The sequence below is a fragment of the Entelurus aequoreus genome, linkage group LG24, assembly GCF_033978785.1.
Source record: "Entelurus aequoreus isolate RoL-2023_Sb linkage group LG24, RoL_Eaeq_v1.1, whole genome shotgun sequence".
Taxonomy (NCBI): Eukaryota; Metazoa; Chordata; class Actinopteri; order Syngnathiformes; family Syngnathidae; genus Entelurus; species Entelurus aequoreus.
Window position 1 is genome coordinate 34,657,356 of NC_084754.1, and position 27,862 is coordinate 34,685,217.

At 39.1% G+C, this 27,862-nt stretch overlaps 1 protein-coding gene across 1 annotated transcript in view; it reads left to right on the plus strand.

The window, feature by feature from the left end:
- The window catches only part of muc5.1 (mucin 5.1, oligomeric mucus/gel-forming), a 50,984-nt gene that overhangs the window by 16,698 nt on the left and 6,424 nt on the right, over positions 1 to 27,862 (plus strand). The window contains exons 16-39 of the mRNA XM_062035463.1: positions 915 to 1,041; positions 1,122 to 1,377; positions 4,184 to 4,233; positions 4,364 to 4,464; positions 6,317 to 6,468; positions 6,557 to 6,695; positions 8,541 to 8,648; positions 8,729 to 8,908; positions 10,023 to 10,262; positions 10,368 to 10,524; positions 10,625 to 10,753; positions 10,882 to 11,032; positions 11,126 to 11,169; positions 11,288 to 11,473; positions 11,569 to 20,124; positions 22,813 to 23,036; positions 23,327 to 23,498; positions 23,584 to 23,828; positions 24,367 to 24,550; positions 24,631 to 24,832; positions 24,917 to 25,095; positions 26,266 to 26,335; positions 26,463 to 26,602; positions 26,676 to 26,707. Coding sequence (XP_061891447.1) covers positions 915 to 1,041; positions 1,122 to 1,377; positions 4,184 to 4,233; positions 4,364 to 4,464; positions 6,317 to 6,468; positions 6,557 to 6,695; positions 8,541 to 8,648; positions 8,729 to 8,908; positions 10,023 to 10,262; positions 10,368 to 10,524; positions 10,625 to 10,753; positions 10,882 to 11,032; positions 11,126 to 11,169; positions 11,288 to 11,473; positions 11,569 to 20,124; positions 22,813 to 23,036; positions 23,327 to 23,498; positions 23,584 to 23,828; positions 24,367 to 24,550; positions 24,631 to 24,832; positions 24,917 to 25,095; positions 26,266 to 26,335; positions 26,463 to 26,602; positions 26,676 to 26,707 — 12,024 coding nt within the window. The remainder of the gene's footprint in view (positions 1 to 914; positions 1,042 to 1,121; positions 1,378 to 4,183; positions 4,234 to 4,363; positions 4,465 to 6,316; positions 6,469 to 6,556; positions 6,696 to 8,540; positions 8,649 to 8,728; positions 8,909 to 10,022; positions 10,263 to 10,367; positions 10,525 to 10,624; positions 10,754 to 10,881; positions 11,033 to 11,125; positions 11,170 to 11,287; positions 11,474 to 11,568; positions 20,125 to 22,812; positions 23,037 to 23,326; positions 23,499 to 23,583; positions 23,829 to 24,366; positions 24,551 to 24,630; positions 24,833 to 24,916; positions 25,096 to 26,265; positions 26,336 to 26,462; positions 26,603 to 26,675; positions 26,708 to 27,862) is intronic.

The following is a 27,862-nucleotide window of genomic DNA, read 5'->3' on the forward strand; positions in this document are numbered from 1 at the left end:
TGTGTAAATGGATCTCGACTTTAGTGGATGGGATTTATTCATTATTTACCTTTAATTGTTCTTTCCTAATCTTATATTTAATAAACTTAATTAATGTATTGAGATCAGGATGTTGTGCTGAATGTTGTGAACTCCTGCTTCCATGCCAGTGTTGAATTAAGATGAGAAGTTTCAGCCATAGAGGATGTTTGTCATCTTTATACAGCAAACTAGTCGAAACTAGCGCCTCTACTGGTTAAAGCCAAGTAATGCACTTAGGCACAAATACCCGTGCATTGCACACATGTCAGGACTAAAATTTTAAACTCAATGCGGAATTTAACTGGAAGCCAATGAAGACTGGATAGAACAGGAGGTGATATGGACTGTTCTGGGTGCACCGGTCAAAAGTCTGGCAGCCTGAAGTCTCTTTAGCGTTGACTTGTTGAAAAGACTGAAAAGATACTAGACGAAATGAACGTGTGAATGATCATTTTGAGATCCAATTTTGACAACAAATTTCTCACTTTAGAAATATTTCTGAGATGATAAAAGAGTTTTTGGTCAGTTGACGGCAGTGACCCTCCATAGACATTGACTGATCAAACACAAGCCCAATGTTTCTGAGGCTGCTTTTAACAGATGCACCCAGAGCACCAAGGGAGTTCTTGATCAGGTGGATCTTTTTATCGGGAGCAATTATCAGAGTTTCCGTTTTGTTAGAATTTATCTGAGGTGGTGTCATTTATTTTGCTGGTGGAAAGGCTGAGATATTTTTCTCTAATTCTGTTCAGAATGATAATTTCATGTAATGGTCATATCTTTGTGGTAATCATAAGACCTTTTTTGCACAATCCTTACATACTAACAATGAAGGGAATCACAACATTAGCAACAAATGCAATCATCTTGATGCCCTCTGTCTCTCTTTCCAGTCCTGTATCTACGACGCATGTGCCTGTGAAAACAGCGAGGACTGCATGTGTGCTGTCATGTCTTCCTATGTTCATGCATGTGCCGCCGCTGGTGTCTCCTTGAGTGGATGGCGGGAGGTGGCGTGCAGTAGGTTTCACTCTAAAAAAAAAATCCCCAACGTTATCAATCATTCAAAACCAACAGAGCTGCGTCTTGTTCTTTCACAGAAAAATACACGACAACCTGCCCTTCCACTTTCGTGTTTGACTACCACATGACAAGCTGTGGCCGCACATGCCACTCTCTGAGTAAGGCGGATTTAACCTGTGAGGTGAAGTTTACGCCCGTGGATGGCTGTGGCTGTGCGGAGGGCACTTACCTCAACGAGAGGGGGGCATGTGTGCCAGCGTCCCAGTGCTCCTGCCATGTAGGGGACATGGTTGTGCGGCCCAAGCAGACCATCAGGGCTCATGGACAAATTTGGTGAGTATTTGCTGATGAAGCAATAGTCCACTGTTATACGTACAATACATCACATACAACAACTCAGTTGTGTCATGATCCGTGGTCCGGATCATGTTTTTGTTATGTTCTGTTAGTTTTGGACTCTTTAAGGTTCCTGTTTGACACGTGAGTTTGTTTTAGTTACCATGGCTACTTATGATTTTCACCTGCCTCTGGTGTTCGGGACGCGCACCTGCTTCTAATCAGAGGACTATTTAAGCCTGCCTTTGCAAGTCAGTCGTCCTGGCGTCATTATTGGTTTCATGCCACAGTTTTGTGTTTGTTCTATGCCATAGTTAATGCTAGTTGTTTCATGCCACAGTTTCATGTTTGTTTCATGCCACAGTTTCGTGAGGTTCATGTCTATAGTTTCATGTTGGTTTGTTTCCCCGGGATGCAAACGGATCACTCCGGACAGGACTTGCAGGTAGGAACATGATTTAATATTAAGAAACAATCAACGAGGTACAAAACAGAAAACAACCCGAAGGCAAACGTGCCTCTCGCACGCGGAAGCTAAGGCAAAAACTTAGGACATGAAACTATAGACATGAACCTTACGAAGCTGTGGCATGAAACAAACACGAAACTGTGGCATGAAACAACTAGCATTAACTATGGCATAGAACAAACACGAAACTGTTGCGTGAAACCAATTATGACGCCAGGACGACTGACTGGCAAAGGCAGGCTTAAATGGTCCTCTGATTAGAAGCAGGTGCGCGTCCCGAACACCAGAGGCAGGTGAAAATCAGAAGTAGCCATGGTAACTAAAACAAACTCAGGTGTCAAACAGGAACTAAAAGAGTCCAAAACTAACAGAACATAACAAAAACATGATCCGGACCACGGATCATGACAAGTGGTGTGCCGTCAGGGCCAGCAAGACCTTCTCTGCTAGCCTAACAACCAGAAATCATAATCATAATTAAAGACAAAAGTTTTACTTTCCCTAAATATTTAAAAGTATTATATTCTCTTCATGTCATATTATGCTCCTTCCAGTGCTGTTGTTTTTAGGTAAGAGTTTTTATCCAATCAGAATTCAGCTAGCTTATGTTGCCATGCTGTACGAAATCTGCCCGGCGCCTTCAGAATCAACAATGCGGGCGCCTGTGCACTGTAAGTGAACGGGCACATACAGTTGATAGATAATTGCTATAGCCAATCAGATCACGAGTTGTTGTCAGTAAGGCCTTCTAGCTGGTCTCACATTGAACGTGACATTTACGCGTCCTGTGATTGGATACTCACTTGTCACTCCCAAGTGAGTATCCAATCAGAAGTGGCACTTTACGAAAGCAGGAAGTGTTGCACTGGAGCAGAGCAATAGCGTAGAAACCCACAAAGAAGGAGAGCAAAACGTTGATTAGGTGGCAGATATATATTTGCAAGGCCATTTTCAAGAAGGATATTTAAAGAGAAAGTACATCTTGTGAGACGATGTTCGACCAACCCCGGAAGCTAGCTAAGCTATCCCGGCGATGAAATAGTGAAATGCCCGCCACTTCCACTCGAATCAACTGACTTCGAGTGCTACCACTGGCTTATACGGCATGAAATGGGTGCGACAAACTGTGAGTTCAAATATTGTACTTCTCTATTTTGTCAAGTTTAATATTTTTTTTTGTTTTTTTACAATTATTGTAATTTTGACAATACCACATGAGATAGGTTTTAATTGCTGATGTGGGTTTAATTTTTAAATGCGCCAGAAAATAGCCCGTTTTGTGCACTGTTTAGGTGTTTCAATGCCCAGCAGTGTGCAAGTGTATTTTTGTATAGTATTTCTCCAGGAATGGTCATATGGTGACATAAATTATGGTATTTTGAGAAGTAATCATTGAAGTCGGACATCACTGAAGGCCTAGGTGGGAAACGCACGGCCCGCCACTGCAACAACTTACAGTGGAAACATCATTTACGAACCTGATTAGTTCTTGAACAGGGTTTGTAATTGAAAAGTTTGGGTATTGAAGCAAATATCTCTATAAAAAAACAATGTAAACATGAATAATGGGTTCCAGCCTTGACAAAAGTCCATATTTTATTAAAAGTTTGTAAGCTACACTTTGAACAAAGCGCTTTACAGTACTGTATATAACACATATATAACAAGGCGGTGAAGGATCAACCTTTTATTTAATAACAAAGCTGAAACAACAACTACATAGCTGAATTGTCCTTATATGCAGCCACCCTGTCAACACGCACACACACTGTCACACTGAAATCACAAAACTCCTTTACTTTAACAGCTAAATCGCTCTACCATTATGAGAAATAAAAATACATCTACTTTACCTTGCCGGTAATGTTTTTTTCAAATCACAAATGGCCTGGCCATTGCTTTCTTTGAAGTCTTTTTGAGTTAGCAAAATTAGAAAAAAGGGCAAAAAAATACTTAAAAAGCAAACCCCAAACATACTATCACAATAGCTAACAACAGAGCGATCAGCCAGCCCACCACACTGGATGTGCTGCCGTGCACAAAATGGCTGCGCGGCGAGGCACACAGTGGGTGGATGAAACGTTCGTACACTGAGAAAAGAGTTGTACCCAAAAGCATATTTTTATTCAATCTGCAGCTCGTAAATCGAAAAGTTCGTACAATAAGGGGTTCGTAAATTGAGGTTCCACAATAGCGGGGAGATCGCCAATGTTTTTTTCCTTTATGTAGTCTTACCACCATTAGCCATTTGCACACAGTTGCCTTAATGAGCATGAAATCCCTTATAAAAGACGAAATATACATTTTTGCCAAATGGTTTTCTTTGCATTTCAGCTCCTGCCATAGTGGAAAATTAACCTGTGCAGGAAACCACACAACTGAAAGTATGTATGAATGCACCCAAATGTATTGCAGCCTGTTCTTAAAAATAGATACAATTTAGTAATTATGGATTTGTTTTTGTTTTTTTGTTTTTGTGGTGTCCTCTCTAACATGTTCAATCACTGTGATCAGCCTGCAGCGCGCCAATGACTTTCTTCAACTGCTCAAGTGCAAAGCCAGGTGATACGGGGTCAGAGTGCCAGAAAACCTGCCAAACTTTGGACACAGAATGTGTAAGACTGTGACTCTAATTCTTAACTGATGTTAAATGTGTCTCTCTCTCGGTCATAGAGGTAGTCATATAACAATATGTTTAATTATTACGTTAGGTCAGGAAAAAATACAGAAACCTGCGAAACAGGCTTGTAGGGATGATATAGTCTCTGTATTTTTTCCTGACCTAACGTATATTCCACTCTACCTTGGTATTGAGCACTGTATAACGGATAAACCACAGAAACCTCGACTATGTTTAAGTATCACTGTGGTTGAAGTGGTGCACAACTATATACTGTATATCATCATGCCGTAAATAGTTTGTATTGTCTTCCCTTAAATAATCAAGCAGTATGATGCAGTCAACTCTACACAACTTTATATAAATCGTATATGTACAGTACAGGCCAAAAGTTTGGACTCACCTTCTCATTCAATGCGTTTTCTTCATTTTCATGACTATTTACATAGTAGATTGTCACTGAAGGCATCAAAACTACGAATGAGCACATGTGGAGTTATATACTTAACGAATAAAAAGGTGAAATAACTGAAAACATTATTTTATATTCTAGTTTCTTCAAAATAGCCACCCTTTGCTCTGATAACTGCTTTGCCCACTCTTGGCATTCTCTCGATGAACTTCAAGAGGTAGTCACCTGAAATGGTTTTCACTTCACAGGTGTCATAGTTTTGATGCCTTCAGTGACAATCTACAATGTAAATAGTCATGAAAATGAAGAAAACACATTGAAATGAGAAGGTGTGTCCAAACTTTTGGCCTGTACTGTATATTTTACAGTAATACCGGTCACTCAAAACTGTGCATAAATATGATTGTAAAGACATACTCTGACGTAACATCCTAGAATGTGCAGCAGCATTGTTCAGCTCAGGTTTTATGCTGCCAATTCCAATACCGATTATCTATGAGTGAGATCGGCCGATACCAATACCTCTACCGATCACATGTATTAACTAGACATTTTTCTATTTGAGTGCTATTGACAGTTTAACAATATCAACACAATATTTTGACAAGTTCCTTATTCTTTTGTATAACATGCAATTGTTTGATCAAAACAATTACCGAAACAAAATCAAAAACCATCTATTAATCTTTTAAATTGTTTTTGCACTTAAAGTCCTCCTGTGTCCAGGGTATTATTCTTTGGATTTGTAAACATTAGCAAAACAAAAGAAAAGATTTGGAGAAAATAAAAATATTGATCTAATCACTATAGTATCGATCATATACTGATAGGTGTCGACGCCACCCATTCTGGATCGATGCGCCCTCCTCTTACAGTACGTGTCATGTACTGACTGTGACAATGGTTGTTGTTGCATTATCCTCTCTTTAGACTCTTTTTAATCTAATTGTTCATTTCTTGTTAATAGTTGCTTACTTTCTGCTGTAATCTGTTCCTTAAACTTTACTAAGCATTTATTTCTACTGTTATTTCAAGCTAGGTTAGACGCTAGCTTAGCTAATAATATGCCTACTTTTGCTTGTTCTCGGTGAGTAACATGTTTAGCCTCGTCCTATTATTTGATAATGATGCCTAAGATACTAAGAATTGCAGTTTATTTCCCGTAATGTAGATGATTATTATTAACTTAGGGGAATGGAGACACATAATTAGATGTTAGCTTGTCAGCTGGGGGACTAAAAACTAATCTAATATTAGCCAGAAGGGATCGGCGTTTGTGATCAGCATTGAAAGACATCATCAAGAAAATTGGCCGATACTGATCGTTGGCCGATCGATCAGGACATCCCTAGCAGCAATTTGTCATGTTGGCCACTGAGTGTACAGTACTGTAAGTCATTTACAAATACTAAAACCTTATGTGACAACTGTACAGGTCAGCTCACATTGCGTCTCAGGCTGCGTCTGCCCTGCTGGTCTGTTGTCCGATGGTAAAGGAGGATGTATTGAGGAGTCCCAATGTCCCTGCACGTACAATGGACAATCCTACCAGGCTGGACAGACTGTCAAAGTGGACTGCAACACCTGGTCAGCGTTCTTTTTTTAGTTGTGACCATTTTGAAAGACTAAAGTGTGTGCATGTGTGTCTCACATGCACTTTGTTGCGTAACAACAGCACTTGCAAAAGCAGACAATGGCAATGCACCGAACAGCAGTGCGATGGAACCTGCACAATATACGGGGAAGGCCATTACATCACCTATGATGAGAAGAAATTCTCCTTCAATGGGGACTGTGGTTACGTCTTCACTCAGGTATGCCTTGTGTGTTTATCAAAAATAGTTTTTGCATTCTACTGACATAATTTGGGTTTTTTAACATTTGTTTATTGGGTTTTCAGTCACAAACAATTGACAGGAATGGTCCAAAATACATCAAATGCTTCAACACACAACAAGTAACAAAAAAAAAAATCATATTAATAATATTTAAGAATTCTAATGTTTATGGCCCTGGAATAAAATCTAAAGTTCGGTAGTGCTAATCCTCCCGATGATTTGGGTCTTTGCAAATACTGTTTATGTAACCTGTGAGTCTTCTGATTCCAAATAAGGTCTAGAATCTGATCTAATCTAATTTACTTTAAAGGACTAAAGGAGAAGAAGTGGTATGCATTTGAACAGATAGGAAAATCGCGGAAGTATTTTAACAGAGATGACACGGGCCACTGTAGATAAATGATGTAAGGACCAGCGTTCAAAGTCTCCCTGGACTTCGGACAACAGTAGAGCAGAGTTAGCTTTATAAAACTCTGCATGCGTTTGTTTGTGTAACCTGGACACCCAAGTATGTGAAACTTTGTGAGCCAATTTTAAAGGGAACATTGTCCAGAGGGTATTTTTTAGCAGCAGAGTTTATAGGAAACCAGTGTTGGGACTAACGCATTAGTGTAACGCCGTTAGTTTCGGCGATAACTAGTAACCTAACGCGTTATTTTTTATATTCAGTAACTCAGTTACCGTTACTACATGATGCGTTACTGCGTTATTTTACGTTATTTTTTATGTAGTATCGGCTAGAAACAAAAGATTTGAGTGTGTTTAAAATAAACAAAAACATAACAAAAGTGAAATAAAAAAGCTTAAAGGTTAAATGTAATTTAGAAAAAGTTGCAATGTTGACTAATAAAACAAAGCTGGTTTTTTTCTTTCAAACTGTCATTGCTCAAAACATAATATTGAATCAAAATCAATGTTATTATATATTATAGTACATACACTCTGTCAATTCTCTTATATACTCTTTCATTCTAGACTTCTAGAGTGTTTGATTATCACATCACTTTAAATGTATAGAATATAAAGTTCACAAACATAAAGAGGGATCCTAGTGGGCCAGGCCAATCTTTTCTTATCTGTAAACTAAAACTGGGGAAATGTGTAGAGTGTTCTGGGCTTCAGACAAGATTTTATTTCAGAATTCCTTGACAGAAAAAACGCCTGGTTAGGCTTTGGTATGTAAAAATAAAGTTAAAGTACTTATTTGGTTTACAGCTATGTTGTTATTATGCTGTTTGTTACTTATGTATGTTATGTTGCAGCTATTTAAAATAGTTTTGTCAATTTGTTCTGACCTGAAATAAGTTGGCCCTTTGAAACATATATTTGTGTTTGTGTGTTGTATGTAGAGCACATTGTTTGTGTGTTGTATGTAGACCACATTGTTTGTGTGTTGTATGTAGACCACATTGTTTGTGTGTTGTATGTAGACCACATTGTTTGTGTGTTGTATGTAGAGCACATTGTTTGTGTGTTGTATGTAGACCACATTGTTTGTGTGTTGTATGTAGAGCACATTGCTTAGCAGAGTTCAGTGATGCAAATGCCTGTCAAGTTGATCAACAGATTGTATTATTCTCCAGTGCAATAACAGTACTGAAATGAAGGCTAAAAGGGCATTAATGGGAGCTTTAAAAAAAAAAGAAGAAGAAAAGAAGTAACTAAATAGTTACTTTTCACAGTAACGCATTACTTTTTGGTGTAAGTAACTGAGTTAGTAACGGAGTTACTTTTGAAATAAAGTAACTAGTAACTGTAACTAGTTACTGGTTTTCAGTAACTAACCCAACACTGTAGGAAACTGACATCATTTCCCTCTAGGATTACTGTGGGGACAGTAAGGAGGGCACCTTCAGGGTCCTGACTGAGAGCATTCCATGTGGGACAAGTGACAACGTCTGCTCTACTGCCATCAAACTCTTCCTAGGGGTACATCATTCATAAGCACTAAATCATGTTGTTAGAAAAACACAGATGTTATTATGAACTACTTTTTTTTTCTCTTTCAGAAAAATGAAATTATCCTTAAAGAGGAAAATGTCAAAGTTATCAAACAAAACAAAGGGTTAGACATACCCTATAAAGTCCACACTATCGGTATGTATGTTGTCATTGAGGCAAAGAATGGACTTGTTCTGATCTGGAATAAAAAGACGACGGTCATGATTAAACTTAGCTCCACATTCAAGGTGAGTACAGTTCCAAGTTTATACACACATATTTTGGGTGCTTAATGGTGTATTTGAGAAGGAATGACAATAAAATGTACATCGTTATTGATTACAAAAAACAAGAAGTAGGTGCACAACTATGAATTTATTTAGAAAATATACTTGCGGGTTCAAATATATTCTGTACATGCCATGAGTTTTGTGTTAATATCGTTGGGTGTTTGGAACATATTGTAACGATTTACAGTAGTACCTCAACTTACTAGTTTAATTGGTACTTTGACAGCGCTCTTAACTTAAAACACTTGTATACTAAATCAATGTCAATTCATTTAAATTAATTGAAATTAGTTTAATTGGTGATTGCCCCCCGCCCCCCAAATTTAACATGCAACATTCCTTTTAAAAAGAAGAACAATCTTTTAAAAAAAGAACTATTTTATGACAAAAAATTAAATAGAATGTACAACAAACAACTACAGTAGTTGTATGAAGTAATATATTAATATGCAGAGGAGCAGTGCTACTCTCCAAATGCTTCACTTAGTCGATTTTGATGATTTCTTTCTATAATTCAATAAAAAACATCCACTTTTTCTGACCAGCACTGTCCTTTACACTTACTTTATTCCTTCCCATGGTTAAAAAACTAAGTTGTGTCGCTAGAAACTCATGCTATCAAGTAACACCAGAGGTTTTGGATGGATCTTACGGGGTTAACTGTGACATTTGCTACGCTAACTAATAGCAGGGATGCTTGTAAATTATATTTTTGCTTGCAACTTAAAGCATAACCATTAACTGAGAGACAGCTCTCATCTTATCTCACTCTTGGGACACTCCTAAATTGAGATACCACTGTACAATGTTTCCTGTGGGAAAATTGTATTGGTGTTCTTGAAATTTGGAACTTTGGAACAGAGTAATAACAAAAACTGAGGTACAGCAACAGGGTATTTCAGTAATAGTGGGTACGTATTCAGACTTAAAACTTGTGCACCGAGTTCTTGTTTTTAAAATGAACTGAATATGCTGTAAAATAATTCCAGTCTACAAAAAGAATGGTCTTAAAAAATTATTGAGTATCCAAAAAAGTTTTCTTAGAAACTAACTCTGTTTTATTCAATTCCAGGGGAAAGTTTGTGGTCTGTGCGGAAATTACGACGGTAGCGTCAAAAATGATTTTACTACCAGAAACAAAGAGGTTGTGGTGGACGCCTTCAAGTTCGGAAACAGCTGGAAAGTGTCCCAGAGCTGTCCCAACACAAACGCGCTAAAAAATCCCTGCGTGCTGTACTCAAACAGGCAGGCGTGGGCTCTGAAACACTGCAGCATCATCAAAAGTGAAATATTTGATGCTTGCCATTCAATGGTAATCCACGTACAGTATTTATGAATATACAGTATATAACACATTAAAACTTATTAAAGCTTACAAATCTAACTGTATAGTTTTTGGTCCATTTATTTTTAAAAGGTGGATCCACAGAATTATTACGATGCTTGTGTAAAAGATACATGTGCCTGCAATACTGGAGGAGATTGTGAATGCTTCTGCTCAACTGTTGCTGCCTACGCAGCCGCCTGTAATAAGGCTGGAGCTTGTATAAAATGGAGAACACCCACTATCTGTCGTAAGTGTTTTGTTTATGTTTCTGGGGAATAAATCCAAATATAACTGAATAATCATCATTGTAACCTGTGTCCATCACTTTTTGTCGTGTCATTATTTAGCTGTATTCTGTGATTACTACAATCCTAAGGGTGAATGTGAATGGCACTACGAGCCTTGTGGAAAACCATGTATGGAAACATGCAGGAATCCCTCAGGACAATGCTATACACAAATCCCACCGTTAGAAGGTATGAATGACACAAATACAACAATCAGCATTGGCATTGGTCAAAACTATTCCACTTACATTGGGTCTCCCTGATTTTTATACTCCAGAGAGTCATTGTTTTTATCGTTTACCTTACCTGTCTCTAAGGCTGCTATCCGAGGTGTCCCCCGGAACAACCGTATTTGGAAGAAGAAACAATGAAGTGTGTGTCTAGGGAAGACTGTGGATGCTATGATGACGACGAGAATCACTATACAGAAGGAGAGATAATGCCTCAAACAGAAAACTGTCAGACGTGGTAAGATATTTTTCACTCAAATGTATTCAATAGGTCTTTTTTTAAGGAAAATGTATGCATTTTTAGTGTTTGATTGTCTTTTTTGCTTTTCAGTAAATGTATTTCAACAAAGAAGGAGTGTACCTATGATGCCGAAGGTAAAAAAAAAAAAAAAAAAGCACAACATTGCAGATCTACTTATGTTAATTACTCTTTCTGTGTGCTCTAAACTATTACCTTAAAATATTATTGTTTACCTTTTTTATTGTTTTGCAGCTTGCACTTGCTCATATAAGGGGCAAATATACAAGTATGGAGAAATTGTATATGATATCCATGATGGAGATGGAACCTGTATTACTGCCTATTGTGGAGAACATGGAAATATTACAAGGGTGGTTAGGCCATGCAGTTTTTCAACCACACAGCAGCCAACAACAACTGAATTTGTGTTTGTGACAGGTAAGAATCAATAACTATAAAATACAGAATGATTTCTAAACAACAAATGTTTCCATTTAAAAAATATGATTACTTTTGTATTGTGGTAATCACAGAAAGACCGACTTCAACACCAGCAACCACAATAGCCCAAACTACAACAACCATAAAACCCATCAAAACAACCATCCAGCCCACAACATTCACAGAAGAGCCCACCACCGTAACAACAACCACAGAAAAGCCATCCATACCAACGACTGTACCAACAAACCCAACTACAGTTACCACCACAACCACAAAAAACCCAACATCAAAACCATCTGACTGTCTTGTTTGTCACTCTTCACCTTGGATCAACAATCATTATCCTGACTTATCCCCTGACGGTGGAGAATATGAATCAATTGGCAATATAACCAATCCAAATTTGAGTGAATGTGAGCAACCACTTCAAATAGAATGCAGAGCAAAACAGTACCCAGATTTATCTTTGGATGAACTGGATCAGAAAGTAACATGTAACCCTACAGATGGACTGATCTGTCATAACAAAGACCAAGGCATCCCTCCAATTTGTTACGATTATGAGATACAACTCAAATGTTGCATTAATGAGTGTGTCACACCAACCAAGGTTACAACTACAAGTGAAACAACACCTGCAATGACAACAGAAAAATCAATTTCTACTGAAGCCACAACCACAGAAAAGCATACGACTAATACCAAAACAACTACTGCACCCACAGAAACAACCAAAAGTACAGAAGTACCAACAACAACAACCACAGTTACAGAAAAACCTACCACAACAGTTACGCAAAAGGCCAGTACTACTGTTGCTGTAACCACAGAACACCCCACAACTGTGGCTGCCACAACCAACCAAGCCACTGAACGTCCCACTACAACTACTGAAAGACCAACCACATTTACAGAGTTCCCAAGCACAACAACTGAACGACAAACCACAACAGTTGCAGTTACAGAAAAACCCAGCACTGCATCAACAGAAAAAATAAGCACCATTGCTGCAACAACAGAAATACCAACCACTGTCACAGAAAATCCCACAACTACAGAGAGACCAACCATTGCCACTGCAGTGGTAGAAACAACCACAGCCTCAGAAACGATTGGAACAACCTTGACTACAGCCAAAGTCACAGGAAAATTAACTACAGTGCCTAGCACCACAGCCAGAACCACAGAAAAACTGAGTACTGAAGTTACGGAGAAGCCAACCGTAGGAACGACAGAAATGGTAGCCACAACAAAGCCTAAAATAACATCCACAGAAAGTTTTACTACAACCGCAGTCACAGCAACAGGAAAACCCATCACGACAACACCTGAAGTTGTTACATACACGGTTGTTACACTCGCACCATCGACAGGACCTTTAGTCTCATCAGCAACTAAAGCCCCAACTACTACAGCAAAACCCATCAAAACAACCATCCAGCCCACAACATTCACAGAAGAGCCCACCACCGTAACAACAACCACAGAAAAGCCATCCATACCAACGACTGTACCAACAAACCCAACTACAGTTACCACCACAACCACAAAAAACCCAACATCAAAACCATCTGACTGTCTTGTTTGTCACTCTTCACCTTGGATCAACAATCATTATCCTGACTTTACCCCTGACGGTGGAGAATATGAATCACTTGGCAATATAACCAATCCAAATTTGAGTGAATGTGAGCAACCACTTCAAATAGAATGCAGAGCAAAACAGTACCCAGATTTATCTTTGGATGAACTGGATCAGAAAGTAACATGTAACCCTACAGATGGACTGATCTGTCATAACAAAGACCAAGGCATCCCTCCAATTTGTTACGATTATGAGATACAACTCAAATGTTGCATTAATGAGTGTGTCACACCAACCAAGGTTACAACTACAAGTGAAACAACATCTGCAATGACAACAGAAAAATCAATTTCTACTGAAGCCACAACCACAGAAAAGCATACGACTAATACCAAAACAACTACTGCACCCACAGAAACAACCAAAAGTACAGAAGTACCAACAACAACAACCACAGTTACAGAAAAACCTGCCACAACAGTTACGCAAAAGGCCAGTACTACTGTTGCTGTAACAACAGAACACCCCACAACTGTGGCTGCCACAACCAACCAAGCCACTGAACGTCCCACTACAACTACTGAAAGACCAACAACATTTACAGAGTTCCCAAGCACAACAACTGAACGACAAACCACAACAGTTGCAGTTACAGAAAAACCCAGCACAGCATCAACAGAAAAAATAAGCACCATTGCTGCAACAACAGAAATACCAACCATTGTCACAGAAAATCCCACAACTACAGAGAGACCAACCACTGCCACTGCAGTGGTAGAAACAACCACAGCCTCAGAAACGATTGGAACAACCTTGACTACAGCCAAAGTCACAGGAAAATTAACTACAGTGCCTAGCACCACAGCCAGAACCACAGAAAAACTGAGTACTGAAGTTACGGAGAGGCCAACCGTAGGAACGACAGAAATGGTAGCCACAACAAAGCCTAAAATAACATCCACAGAAAGTTTTACTACAACCGCAGTCACAGCAACAGGAAAACCCATCACGACAACACCTGAAGTTGTGACATACACGGTTGTTACATTCGAACCATCGACAGGACCTTTAGTCTCATCAGCAACTAAAGCCCCAACTACTACAGCAAAACCCATCAAAACAACCATCCAGCCCACAACATTCACAGAAGAGCCCACCACCGTAACAACAACCACAGAAAAGCCATCCATACCAACGACTGAACCAACAAACCCAACCACAGTTACTACCACAACCAAAGAAAAAACAACATCAAATCCATCTGACTGTGTCGTTTGTCACTCTTCACCTTGGATCAACAATCATTATCCTGACTTATCCCCTGACGGTGGAGAATATGAATCAATTGGTAATATGACCGATCCAAATCTGAGTGAATGTGAGCAACCACTTCAAATAGAATGCAGAGCAAAACAGTACCCAGATTTATCTTTGGATGAACTGGATCAGAAAGTAACATGTAACCCTACAGATGGACTGATCTGTCATAACAAAGACCAAGGCATCCCTCCAATTTGTTACGATTATGAGATACAACTCAAATGTTGCATTAATGAGTGTGTCACGCCAACCAAGGTTGCAACTACAAGTGAAACAACACCTGCAATGACAACAGAAAAATCCATTTCTACTGAAGCCACAACCACAGAAAATCATACGACTAATGCCAAAACAACTACTGCACCCACAGAAAAACCCAAAAGTACAGAAGTACCAACAACAACAACCACAGTTACAAAAAAACCTACCACAACAGTTACGCAAAAGGCCAGTACTACTGTTGCTGTAACCACAGAACACCCCACAACTGTGGCTGCCACAACCAACCAAGCCACTGAACGTCCCACTACAACTACTGAAAGACCAACAACATTTACAGAGTTCCCAAGCACAACAACTGAACGACACACCACAACAGTTGCAGTTACAGAAAAACCCAGCACTGCATCAACGGAAAAAATAAGCACCATTGCTGCAACAACAGAAATACCAACCACTGTCACAGAAAATCCCACAACTACAGGGAGACCAACCACTGCCACTGCAGTGGTAGAAACAACCACAGCCTCAGAAACGATTGGAACTACCTTGACTACAGCCAAAGTCACAGGAAAATTAACTACAGTGCCTAGCACCACAGCCAAAACCACAGAGAAACTGACTACTGAAGTTACAGAGAAGCCAACCGTAGGAACGACAGAGAAGCCAACCGTAGGAACGACAGAAATGGTAGCCACAACAAAGCCAAAAAGAACAACCACAGAAAGTTTTACCACAACTGCAGTCACAACAACAGGAAAACCCATCACTGTTGTTACATTCAAACCATCGACAGGACCCCTAGTCACATCTGCAACTAAGGCCCCAACTACTACAGCAAAACCCATCAAAACAACCATCCAGCCCACAACGTTCACAGAAGAGCCCACCACCGTAACAACAACCACAGAAAAGCCATCTATACCAACAACTGTACCAACAAACCCAACCACAGTTACTACCACAACCAAAGAAAAAACAACATCAAATCCATCTGACTGTGTCGTTTGTCACTCTTCACCTTGGATCAACAATCATTATCCTGACTTATCCCCTGACGGTGGAGAATATGAATCAATTGGTAATATGACCGATCCAAATCTGAGTGAATGTGAGCAACCACTTCAAATAGAATGCAGAGCAAAACAGTACCCAGATTTATCTTTGGATGAACTGGATCAGAAAGTAACATGTAACCCTACAGATGGACTGATCTGTCATAACAAAGACCAAGGCATCCCTCCAATTTGTTACGATTATGAGATACAACTCAAATGTTGCATTAATGAGTGTGTCACACCAACCAAGGTTGCAACTACAAGTGAAACAACATCTGCAATTACTACAGAAAAATCCATTTCTACTGAAGCCACAACCACAGAAAAGCATACGACTAATGCCAAAACAACTACTGCACCAACAGAAAAACCCAAAAGTACAGAAGTACCAACAACAACAACCACAGTTACAGAAAAACCTACCACAACAGTTACGCAAAAGGCCAGTACTACTGTTGCTGTAACCACAGAACACCCCACAACTGTGGCTGCCACAACCAACCAAGCCACTGAACGTCCCACTACAACTACTGAAAGACCAACCACATTTACAGAGTTCCCAAGCACAACAACTGAACGACACACCACAACAGTTGCAGTTACAGAAAAACCCAGCACTGCATCAACAGAAAAAATAAGCACCATTGCTGCAACAACAGAAATACCAACCACTGTCACAGAAAATCCCACAACTACAGGGAGACCAACCACTGCCACTGCAGTGGTAGAAACAACCACAGCCTCAGAAACGATTGGAACTACCTTGACTACAGCCAAAGTCACAGGAAAACTAACTACAGAAGAGCCGAGCACCACAGCCAAAACCACAGAAAAACTGACTACTGAAGTTACAGAGAAGCCAACCGTAGGAACGACAGAAATGGTAGCCACAACAAAGCCAAAAAGAACAACCACAGAAAGTTTTACCACAACCGCAGTCACAACAACAGGAAAACCCATCACGGTTGTTACATTCGAACCATCGACAGGACCCCTAGTCACATCTGCAACTAAGGCCCCAACTACTACAGCAAAACCCATCAAAACAACCATCCAGCCCACAACATTCACAGAAGAGCCCACCACCGTAACAACAACCACAGAAAAGCCATCCATACCAACGACTGTACCAACAAACCCAACCACAGTTACTACCACAACCAAAGAAAAAACAACATCAAATCCATCTGACTGTGTCGTTTGTCACTCTTCACCTTGGATCAACAATCATTATCCTGACTTATCCCCTGACGGTGGAGAATATGAATCAATTGGTAATATGACCGATCCAAATCTGAGTGAATGTGAGCAACCACTTCAAATAGAATGCAGAGCAAAACAGTACCCAGATTTATCTTTGGATGAACTGGATCAGAAAGTAACATGTAACCCTACAGATGGACTGATCTGTCATAACAAAGACCAAGGCATCCCTCCAATTTGTTATGATTATGAGATACAACTCAAATGTTGCATTAAAGAGTGTGTCACGCCAACCAAGGTTGCAACTACAAGTGAAACAACATCTGCAATTACAACAGAAAAATCCATTTCTACTGAAGCCACAACCACAGAAAAGCATACGACTAATCCCAAAACAACTACTGCACCCACAGAAAAACCCAAAAGTACAGAAATACCAACAACAACAACCACAGTTACAGAAAAACCTACCACAACAGTTACGCAAAAGGCCAGTACTACTGTTGCTGTAACCATAGAACACCCCACAACTGTGGCTGCCACAACCAACCAAGCCACTGAACGTCCCACTACAACTACTGAAAGACCAACCACATTTACAGAGTTCCAAAGCACAACAACTGAACGACACACCACAATAGTTGTAGTTACAGAAAAACCCAGCACTGCATCAACAGAAAAAATAAGCACCATTGCTGCAACAACAGAAATACCAACCACTGTCACAGAAAATCCCACAACTACAGAGAGACCAACCACTGCCACTGCAGTGGTAGAAACAACCACAGCCTCAGAAACGATTGGAACTACCTTGACTACAGCCAAAGTCACAGGAAAACTAACTACAGAAGAGCCGAGCACCACAGCCAGAACCACAGAAAAACTGACTACTGAAGTTACAGAGAAGCCAACCGTAGGAACGACAGAAATGGTAGCCACAACAAAGCCAAAAAGAACAACCACAGAAAGTTTTACCACAACCGCAGTCACAACAACAGGAAAACCCATCACGGTTGTTACATTCGAACCATCGACAGGACCCCTAGTCACATCTGCAACTAAGGCCCCAACTACTACAGCAAAACCCATCAAAACAACCATCCAGCCCACAACATTCACAGAAGAGCCCACCACCGTAACAACAACCACAGAAACGCCATCCATACCAACGACTGAACCAACAAACCCAACCACAGTTACTACCACAACCAAAGAAAAAACAACATCAAATCCATCTGACTGTGTCGTTTGTCACTCTTCACCTTGGATCAACAATCATTATCCTGACTTATCCCCTGACGGTGGAGAATATGAATCAATTGGTAATATGACCGATCCAAATCTGAGTGAATGTGAGCAACCACTTCAAATAGAATGCAGAGCAAAACAGTACCCAGATTTATCTTTGGATGAACTGGATCAGAAAGTAACATGTAACCCTACAGATGGACTGATCTGTCATAACAAAGACCAAGGCATCCCTCCAATTTGTTACGATTATGAGATACAACTCAAATGTTGCATTAAAGAGTGTGTCACGCCAACCAAGGTTGCAACGACAAGTGAAACAACATCTGCAATTACAACAGAAAAATCCATTTCTACGGAAGCCACAACCACAGAAAAGCATACGACTAATGCCAAAACAACTACTGCACCAACAGAAAAACCCAAAAGTACAGAAGTACCAACAACAACAACCACAGTTACAGAAAAACCTACCACAACAGTTATGCAAAAGGCCAGTACTACTGTTGCTGTAACCATAGAACACCCCACAACTGTGGCTGCCACAACCAACCAAGCCACTGAACGTCCCACTACAACTACTGAAAGACCAACCACATTTACAGAGTTCCCAAGCACAACAACTGAACAACACACCACAACAGTTGCAGTTACAGAAAAACCCAGCACAGCATCAACAGAAAAAATAAGCACCATTGCTGCAACAACAGAAATACCAACCACTGTCACAGAAAATCCCACAACTACAGAGAGACCAACCACTGCCACTGCAGTGGTAGAAACAACCACAGCCTCAGAAACGATTGGAAGTACCTTGACTACAGCCAAAGTCACAGGAAAACTAACTACAGAAGAGCCGAGCACCACAGCCAAAACCACAGAAAAACTGACTACTGAAGTTACGGAGAAGCCAACCATAAGAACGACAGAAATGGTAGCCACAACAAAGCCAAAAAGAACAACAGAAAGTCCTACTACAACCGCAGTCACAACAAAAGGAAAACCCATCACGACAACACCTGAAGTTGTTACATACACGGTTGTTACATTCGAACCATCGACAGGACCTTTAGTCTCATCTGCAACTAAGGCCCCAACTACTACAGCAAAACCCATCAAAACAACCATCCAGCCCACAACATTCACAGAAGAGCCCACCACCATAACAACAACAACAGAAAAGCCATCCATACCAACAACCATCCCAACAAACCATACCACAGTTACAACTGAGAAGATAACAACACATGTAATGACAACAAAAAAGGCTAGCACTGCTGCAGCCACGACAGAAAAGCATACGACTATCACCAAAACAACCATTACACCCACAGAAAAACCCACCACAGCTACAGAAGTACCAACAACAACTACAAAAAAACCTACCACCACAGTTACACAAAATGGAAGTACTACTGTTGCTCTAACTACAGAAAAGCGTACAACTATTTCTGCCACGACCAACCAGACTAGTGAACTACCTACCACTACTACAGTAAGGCCAACACGAGTTACAGAATTGCCAAGCACAGCAACAGAGAAACAAACCACAACTGTTGCAGTAACAGAAAAACCCAGCACAGCATCTACAGAAAAAATAACTACCGTTGCTGCCACAACAGAAATACCAACAATTGTCACAGAAAATCCCACAGCTACAGAGAGACCAACCACTACCACCACAATAGTAGAAACAACCTCAGCCTCAGAAACTATTGGTACTACATGGACTACAGCCAAAGTCACAGAAACATTAACTACAGTGACTACAGAACAGCATAGCACCGCCCCCAAAACCACAGAGACGCTGACCACGAAATCTACAGAAAAACCCACCAATGTTACTACAGAAAATGTAAAGACCACAGTCATAACCACAGCAGAAATGTTTAGTACAACAGCTGCCACCAACACGCAGGCAACACAAAAGCCTTCGACAACTTCTAAGTCTTCGACAGCAGGCCAAACCACTCAGTGCTTCTGCAAATATTTGGGTCACATTTTCTATCCTGGTAAGTACGGATGATCTTATTGCTGTCATATTCATAAAAAACAAATAGTCCATCTGTGTGAATCTAAATGTCTAAATGTGCCATGTGATTGATGAGCGACCAGTACAGGCTAAGGTTTTACAGCATACCGGTACTATTAAAGGGGAACTGCACTTTTTGGAGAATTTTGCCTAACGTTCAGAATCATTATGAAAGACATGATGACCAATTTTTTTTTAATGCATTCTAAATATTAAATAAATTCGATCAAAAGTCTGCTTATGATGGAGCCTATGGAAGCCGTTCAATTCTGCCTATAGAGCCCCTAAAAAAACATCCAAACACTTCCATTAGGGTTTTATATACATGATGTAAGTATATATTTAATGTAGTAACGGGCACATTTATAATTTAATATTTACGTATTTTGATCATTTTAAACATAGGCGACACATTAATTTCAAAAACGAAGTTTGGTTGTTGTTTTTTCATCGCTGATTTTTGCTCACTGCAGACTTCATGAGAGACAACAAACATAATAAAACATTACTTACAGTGCAAGGTCTGCTGTCATTAGGATGCAGACTGCTGGGATGTTCATATATTCCTATTTAAATGAAAAATGTCTCATAATCCTCTCAAAGAAACGGGGTTGGTAGGACGGGAGGAACAAGCGTTTTTTGTGTTGCCAGTTCCAGGTCCTAAATGGCGGTCAAAGTGTCCCAACTTGTCGGATTATATTCACAGCCATCCAGGTGATAAGCATGATATATGATCTACAATAAACTTGCAGGGAGCAATGAAGTGAGGAAACAGCAGACCACTCGATAATGTAAAGATAGACACAAACGGTAGTGATCAAGTCGCCACCATAAATAGTTTGTCTGCGTTAGCGCTTATAATAACAATATCACCAATAAACAAACCTGGTTAATATACAAGTCACAAATGTAAATTGAGTATTGTTGGCGCTTTTTGAACAGTTATTTATCGGATTTAAAGGGAAGAATAGTGGAGCTCCCATTGGCTCCGCTGTAAGGAGACTTTTATTTAAGTTTATTTAATATTAAGAAAGCATTTTTTTAAATCCATCAGTCGTCGTGTCTTTCATAATGATTGTAAACGATAGGCAGAATTCCCCAAAAAGTTCCCCTTTAAAGTACCCCGGCACTAATGAATTAAAAACTATACTATACTGCCTTTGAAAAATATCAGTAATTTTTTTTTTCATCCGCATGCTACCATGCAACTGTGATGTACAGAGCCGAGGCGCATGACGTTGAGTGTGTCAAAACCCACACTTATAATGCATACAAGCAGAAACATTGTGAAGAGGAAAAATGACCAAAAAAACAGCAATTCTGCTGGTTAACAAAGAGGGTGCGTGAAATACAATATGGAGGTATTTGGGATTCAAAACTATCAATAAACGTGATACTTTAAACACGAAAGCGTTCCTTTAAAACATGCATTGCGAAAGGTGTCAATAGATTATTACCACCTTTGCTTCAAACCTAGGTAAATATTTAAATAACAAGGAGTCAGATCTGTACAAGGAGTTTAAAGAGCGACAAGTAATATAGTTAACTCGCTCCCCATGTTTTCACTGGTTGGCTTGTTGCCAATTATTAGCGGAGTCAAAAGCGCCCACGTAGCGTAAACTGATGCAAGTGAATGACTGAGTTTTGTTACATATATCTACAATTTGTGTTTTATCTTTAACCAGTGTTATACCTGCTATATGTCTTATCTGTGAGTTTATTAAGCAAACTGAAACATACAAACAAACACCCCCTCTGTGTTTTATATGGGCTGCTGCTCTTCTTCTCCACTCATACTGTCTGACACACACACACACACACACACACACACACACACACACACACACACACACACACACACACACGCTTACGCACAACACTTCTTGGCACATGTCCTTAACTTGACAGGTTCCACCGTCTTTATAGCACACGAGTGCATATTGTTTTTAGTATTTACTAATGATTGTATTTGTATTAAAGCACAGACCAAGATAAATCATGAAGCATTTAATACAATGTCAATAAAACGTTCTATTCTATTCTAACCTAATCCTAGATTATGGCAGGCTATACAAATAATACATGCACTTGTAAATTGTTCTTTGTGTGCTATAAAAAGCACAATGTGTTTAATGCCTTTCAAAATTTATTTTTATCCTTTAAATTTTTTTTTTGATGCAATGAGAAAAGTCCAGTGTGTTTAATGCCTTTTATTTTTTGTTTTAATTTCCAAAAATTGTTGTTTGAGCGCAAGAGGAAACATATGTTTAATGTATCATAAGATATTACATTAAAATGAAGCCAATATGACATTTTTACCTTTTGAAAAGTATTGAAAAGACAACATTTTGTGGTACTAAAATATTGGTATGGGGACAACCCTCGTACAGGCTATACCTCGCCTCTCGTCCTCAAATCAACTGAGATAGGCTGGATCTTACCCACAACCTTAATGAGGACTGGCTTTATAGAAAATGTATGGCTGCCGTAGCCTACATGTTGAAATGTGGCACATGAACATTAACAACCATAGATGTCTTTGCGGTTTGATTTACGTCCCTCTATGTTTATTTTAACCCCAACCCATATAATTAATTTCTAATTTAAAACAACAATGTATTTTCAGTAACTGCTCTGATTTTTTTTTTATTATTATTGTTTTCTTCAGGGACTACAATTTACAATAAAACAGATGAGGCAGGCTGGTGTTTTACAGCCTATTGTAATATGACTTGCCATGTTGACAAGTATATCGGACTGTGTCAGTCAACCACTCCGCCAAGTCCTACCACCACCTTAACTACGCCCGCAATAACGACGCAAGTTATCTCTACAACCGCCAGTACAGCAGCTCCTCCTAAGGATTGTTCCTACCTTGACCCACCAAGGAAGGTATGTGACTCTTTTGCAATATTTAGAACTATTGACCATTTTTGAACTGAGGTACCATAGTATTACCAGTAAATCTCAGTTAAAAACAAATAATTAAAATGTATAATCGGCAATGAAAACACTGGTATACTTTAATGTAATGCAATGTTTGTTTAAGTAAATCTGATGTCACCTGTTTGCCATTGTGATTGCATACCATAAATGTACCTTAAATAAGCTCAAAACCAATTCCTCTTGTGTATGCTTATTCTGGTAGTAGCTTGCCAAATATGTGGTTTTGTTATCCTCAGCATGGTGAAACGTGGATTCCAAACAACTGCACCATAGAAATGTGTGACGATGGAAAAGTGCTATCAGAACACAAGCCATGTGAACCAGTAACCATACCAGTGTGTGAAAATGGTCACCCCCCAGTGAGGGTTTATGATGAAGATGGTTGTTGTTTCCATTACGAATGCAAATGTGAGTACAAATTTAAAGCAGTCTAAAGTTTCTTGAAACACAGAACAATGGTAACAGCCAATTTTGTTATATCCATTCATTGCAGGTGTTTGCACTGGCTGGGGAGATCCACACTATGTCACATTTGATGGTCAATACTACAGCTTTCAGAAAAACTGTACCTACGTTCTGGTTAAAGAGATCATTCCTAAACACAATTTGAAAGTCCTGATTGACAACGAAAACTGTGACGCCACTGGAGAAGTTACCTGTGCTAAAAGCTTGATTGTGTATTACAAAAACTACGAAGTGGTTCTCACACAGGAGAGGATCCCAACCACAGTAAACATGGTACATGTGATGGTCTTAACATGTTTTATTTTGATTGCTTTTCTCTCATGATTACCAGGTACATAGCAACCCGAATATAGGACAACCCTTAATACAAAACGACAACTCTCTATGTATATAGATATATTTTTACAAATCAACTTTAAAGACTTAACTCCACCAGTTGAATTGTCATATTGCATTAATCGTATTTCTTAGCTGGTTTGATGACTCTGCTTTATTGATCTATATTATGTAAAAATGTGCATCTTAACTTCTCCTCTGTTGTTTGCGAACTTGCCCAACCTTTGAGATCCTTTTTTCTCTCGAGACCGGGCTTGGAAACATTTTTGCAGCAAATTCCACCAACACCAGTGTTCGCCTGTTGTATAGAGAAATTTGGATCAGTGAAAAAAAATGACTAGATCATTGCATTGACATTTTAATCTTGCTAACAAACAGAGAACACTGGGGTTTCTGAATTGTCTTCTATTTGGGTCTCTAAGAGAGTTAAGTATGGCCTTTCAAATGCAGAATCTAACCGATATAACCTGTGCAGGTGTACGTCAATGGCAAGAAAGTCGTCCCAACTTACTCCAACGATGACCTTATCATCACAAGTAGTTCAATAGAACTCCTTCTAAGAATCCCTGCGATCGATGCAATTGTGATGTTCAAGGGCCTTTTATTCAGCGTCGATTTGCCATACTCCCTTTTCCACAACAACACAGAGGGACAGTGTGGTGAGCTGATCATCTACTTGCTATCAGATATCCAGTGATCAATAAGGCTTTGTGTTACAGTCCATATATGCTTTCCCCAGGAACATGTGACAATTACAGAAAGAATGACTGCAGATTGCCTGGTGGTCAGATTGATGCTTCTTGCCCCGATATGGCTCATGAGTGGAATGTACCAGACAAGAACAAACCATACTGCAATAAGTTGCCTCCTCCAACGACACCACTTCCAACACCAACACCACCAACCTGCAAACCAAAAATGTGTGAAATAATAATCAGCAAGTAAGTGAGCCCCATATGATATTTATTATTTCTACAGTATCACACATTACTAACAGTCTTATTTGCTTTGTTTTCTTCCATAAGGCTCTTTGAGGATTGCCACAAAGTCATCTCACCACAATCCTTTTATGAGGCTTGTAAATTTGATGCCTGCCAAATGCCAAACACTACCGTGGGATGCTCCAGTGTGGAGGCGTATGCTATGTTATGTGCTGAGGCATCAGCGTGTGTCGACTGGAGGGGTGCTACAAATGGGATATGCGGTGAGATGACTTATCATTACTTTGTTTGTATATAATTATTGTCTATTGGGCAAATAACCATATTTGGTAACTATTGTGTGGTGATCTATATATTATTGGAAAAAGTAATATTATTAATGCAAAATAATTCACTGTAAATAAATAATAAATTATTAAATATTGTGAAATCAAAATATACTATAATGGTATATAATTAGATGAGGCAATTCCTGAAGGAATTGCGTGTGAATGTTCCAATGCTGAAGTTAAACTGAAATCCTGGAATTTTTTTAGAATTTTTGAATTAGAGCACACGATTCCCAAACAGGCTGAATATTTTGAAGTTGGAACGGTTTGAATAAGATGAAAAATGTGGGAGTTGTAGAAATTTGAAGAATGTCCCATTAATTTAAATGGGAATTTCCAAAAATTTGGGAATTTCGGGAAAAGCTGTAATTTTTTTGAAAATGGTAAAAAAAAATAAAAAAAAATCTGAATGGCCTGAATGAGTTGAAATGGTTGGTGTTAGAATTTTTCAAATCGGTTGAGAAATGTTGACGTAGTAACATTTTTAATTGAGAAATGGTATTACGGAATTCCTGGAATTTCGGGAAAACTGTGAATTTTTCCAGTTCAAAAAATAACTTTGTTTTTTGTCCTGATTAAGAGGAATGTTTTGACGGTGGAACGGTTGAAATGTGTTGAAAAATGTGGAAGGAGTAGTCGCCAGAAAAAAGGGTGGAAATAGGGCTTTGGAAAACCAGGAATTCTGGAAAATCCTTGAATTTTTTGGAAGTTGGAAAAAAGTTAGTTTGAATTTCCAGGCGGGGGGAAAACCTGGAATTCTGGGAAATATGGGAATTTTTGGAATTTGTCAAGGGAAAGCCCGCGATTCCCGAATAGGCTGAACAGTTTGAAGTTGGAACGGTTTGAATCGGGTGAAAAGGGTAGAGCGCGCCAAAATCTGGACAAGAAGAAGTTTAATAAATAGATGAATTTTGGTGTAGAAAACCATAAGTGTGAATGCTCCAAAGCATTCACACATTTATTATAAATACAACAATCATTCTATCCTGGTTGTAAATACATTATAATAATAGTGATTAAAGGATTAAAAATGTTCATTCCATTAGTGCCCTATTGAGTTAATTTGTTTATTTTAATGACTAAAGTCCTGTTTTCTTGTTTTAGAATATACATGTCCTGCAAATAAAGTCTACAAATCTTGTGGGCCGATTGTTGTACCAACTTGCAATGCAAGGTAATCACACTTTTCAATTGAAATAATAAATCACTGCATATTAATAGTACCAGAATGTTACTTACTAACACAGTACTGTACATTAATGACATGTACGTTTTCTACTATCAATTTTGGTCATTTTTAGATACAATGACAAGTACACACAGGAATGCCAGGGAGAAAATAATTTCCGGAAATCAGGTTGTAAGGCATTTGTGGAGGGATGTTTTTGTCCACCTGGTACAACCTTGTTCAGTTCCAGCTCCAACCTTTGCGTCTCATCTTGTAAGACAAACCACTATCTCATTTGACATTACTAAGTCATTCAAAACTCTAAAGATGGCTTTTCTCGTCACAGGTTGCACTGGACCTGATGGCCAACCAAAACAGGTACCTACACTACATCAATAGGCTATACAGTAGAAGAGAAATAGGTTGGTTGGTTGTCACACTCTTTTCTCTAATGTGGATCATTAGACATCTTTCAAAAGTAATTCCTACATGAAATTGAAATGTGTGTGCTTCTCATTTTACAACTCATTGTAACAAAGAGATAAAAACACACTTGACAACTAATTCCATCACGCGGATGGTTGTCACAATGTCATTTTATTGGGACAAATCTTTTTTTTTTTTTTAAAACAAGAAGTCAGAACTTATTTGAAAGTTTAATTGCATTCACAAGTTGACAAATACATAACTGAATGCGTCTTCACATAGAAGAAGGGGGAACATAACCAGGAAACACATTTTTCCACCGTCCTATTGTATTTGTAGTATGTACTGTATGAATCTACTGTATGTAACAACCAACCCCAAATAGAATGTGATGAGATGACCAACTCCAACTGGACTTTTTTGCGAGCATCAAGGCTAACAACCACGTCACAAAAGGTTAGCTAGATAATAAATTAGTTTTGCTGTGTAAAAGCCTAGAAGGCAAATTGTCACGGTTGCGCATTGTTGAGCTTGTCGTGAACCCAGGGTGCAGAGACAAATAAATAATTACATTATCTAGAGAGAAAAAAACAGCAAAAACAAAAGGTTTGTGCAAGGCCTGTGCTTCTCAAATATGTTCCTGTTACGCCCCCTTGACAAGAAGAAAATAGTTCTCTATAAAATTGTTATAACTTTACCTCTGCATAACATTGTAAGCTTATTAACATTGAAGGAATCAATACTTTTTTAATGTTAATAATCTTACAATGTTATGCGTAGGTATAGTTATAAAGGAAAACAACACCACCCATTGGAGTGGGCATACTACCCATGGCGGCCCACCCCACTATTTGGGAAGGACTGCCCTAAATACACTTGATTAACCAAGAGAAAACAGGTGTGCTGGCAGGAAACTACTACTATGCACTTGTACAATAAGAGCACCAAGACAATAAATGATACCAAACAAACAAAGAACAAAATCCAAACGATCATGACCAAAATACTTCAACATTTACAATTTGATATGAAAAACATTAAAAGTCCTATAACTTCAAGTTCAACTGTCTTACTCCAGAAAAGACTATGTAGGTGAGCTCTCATCCC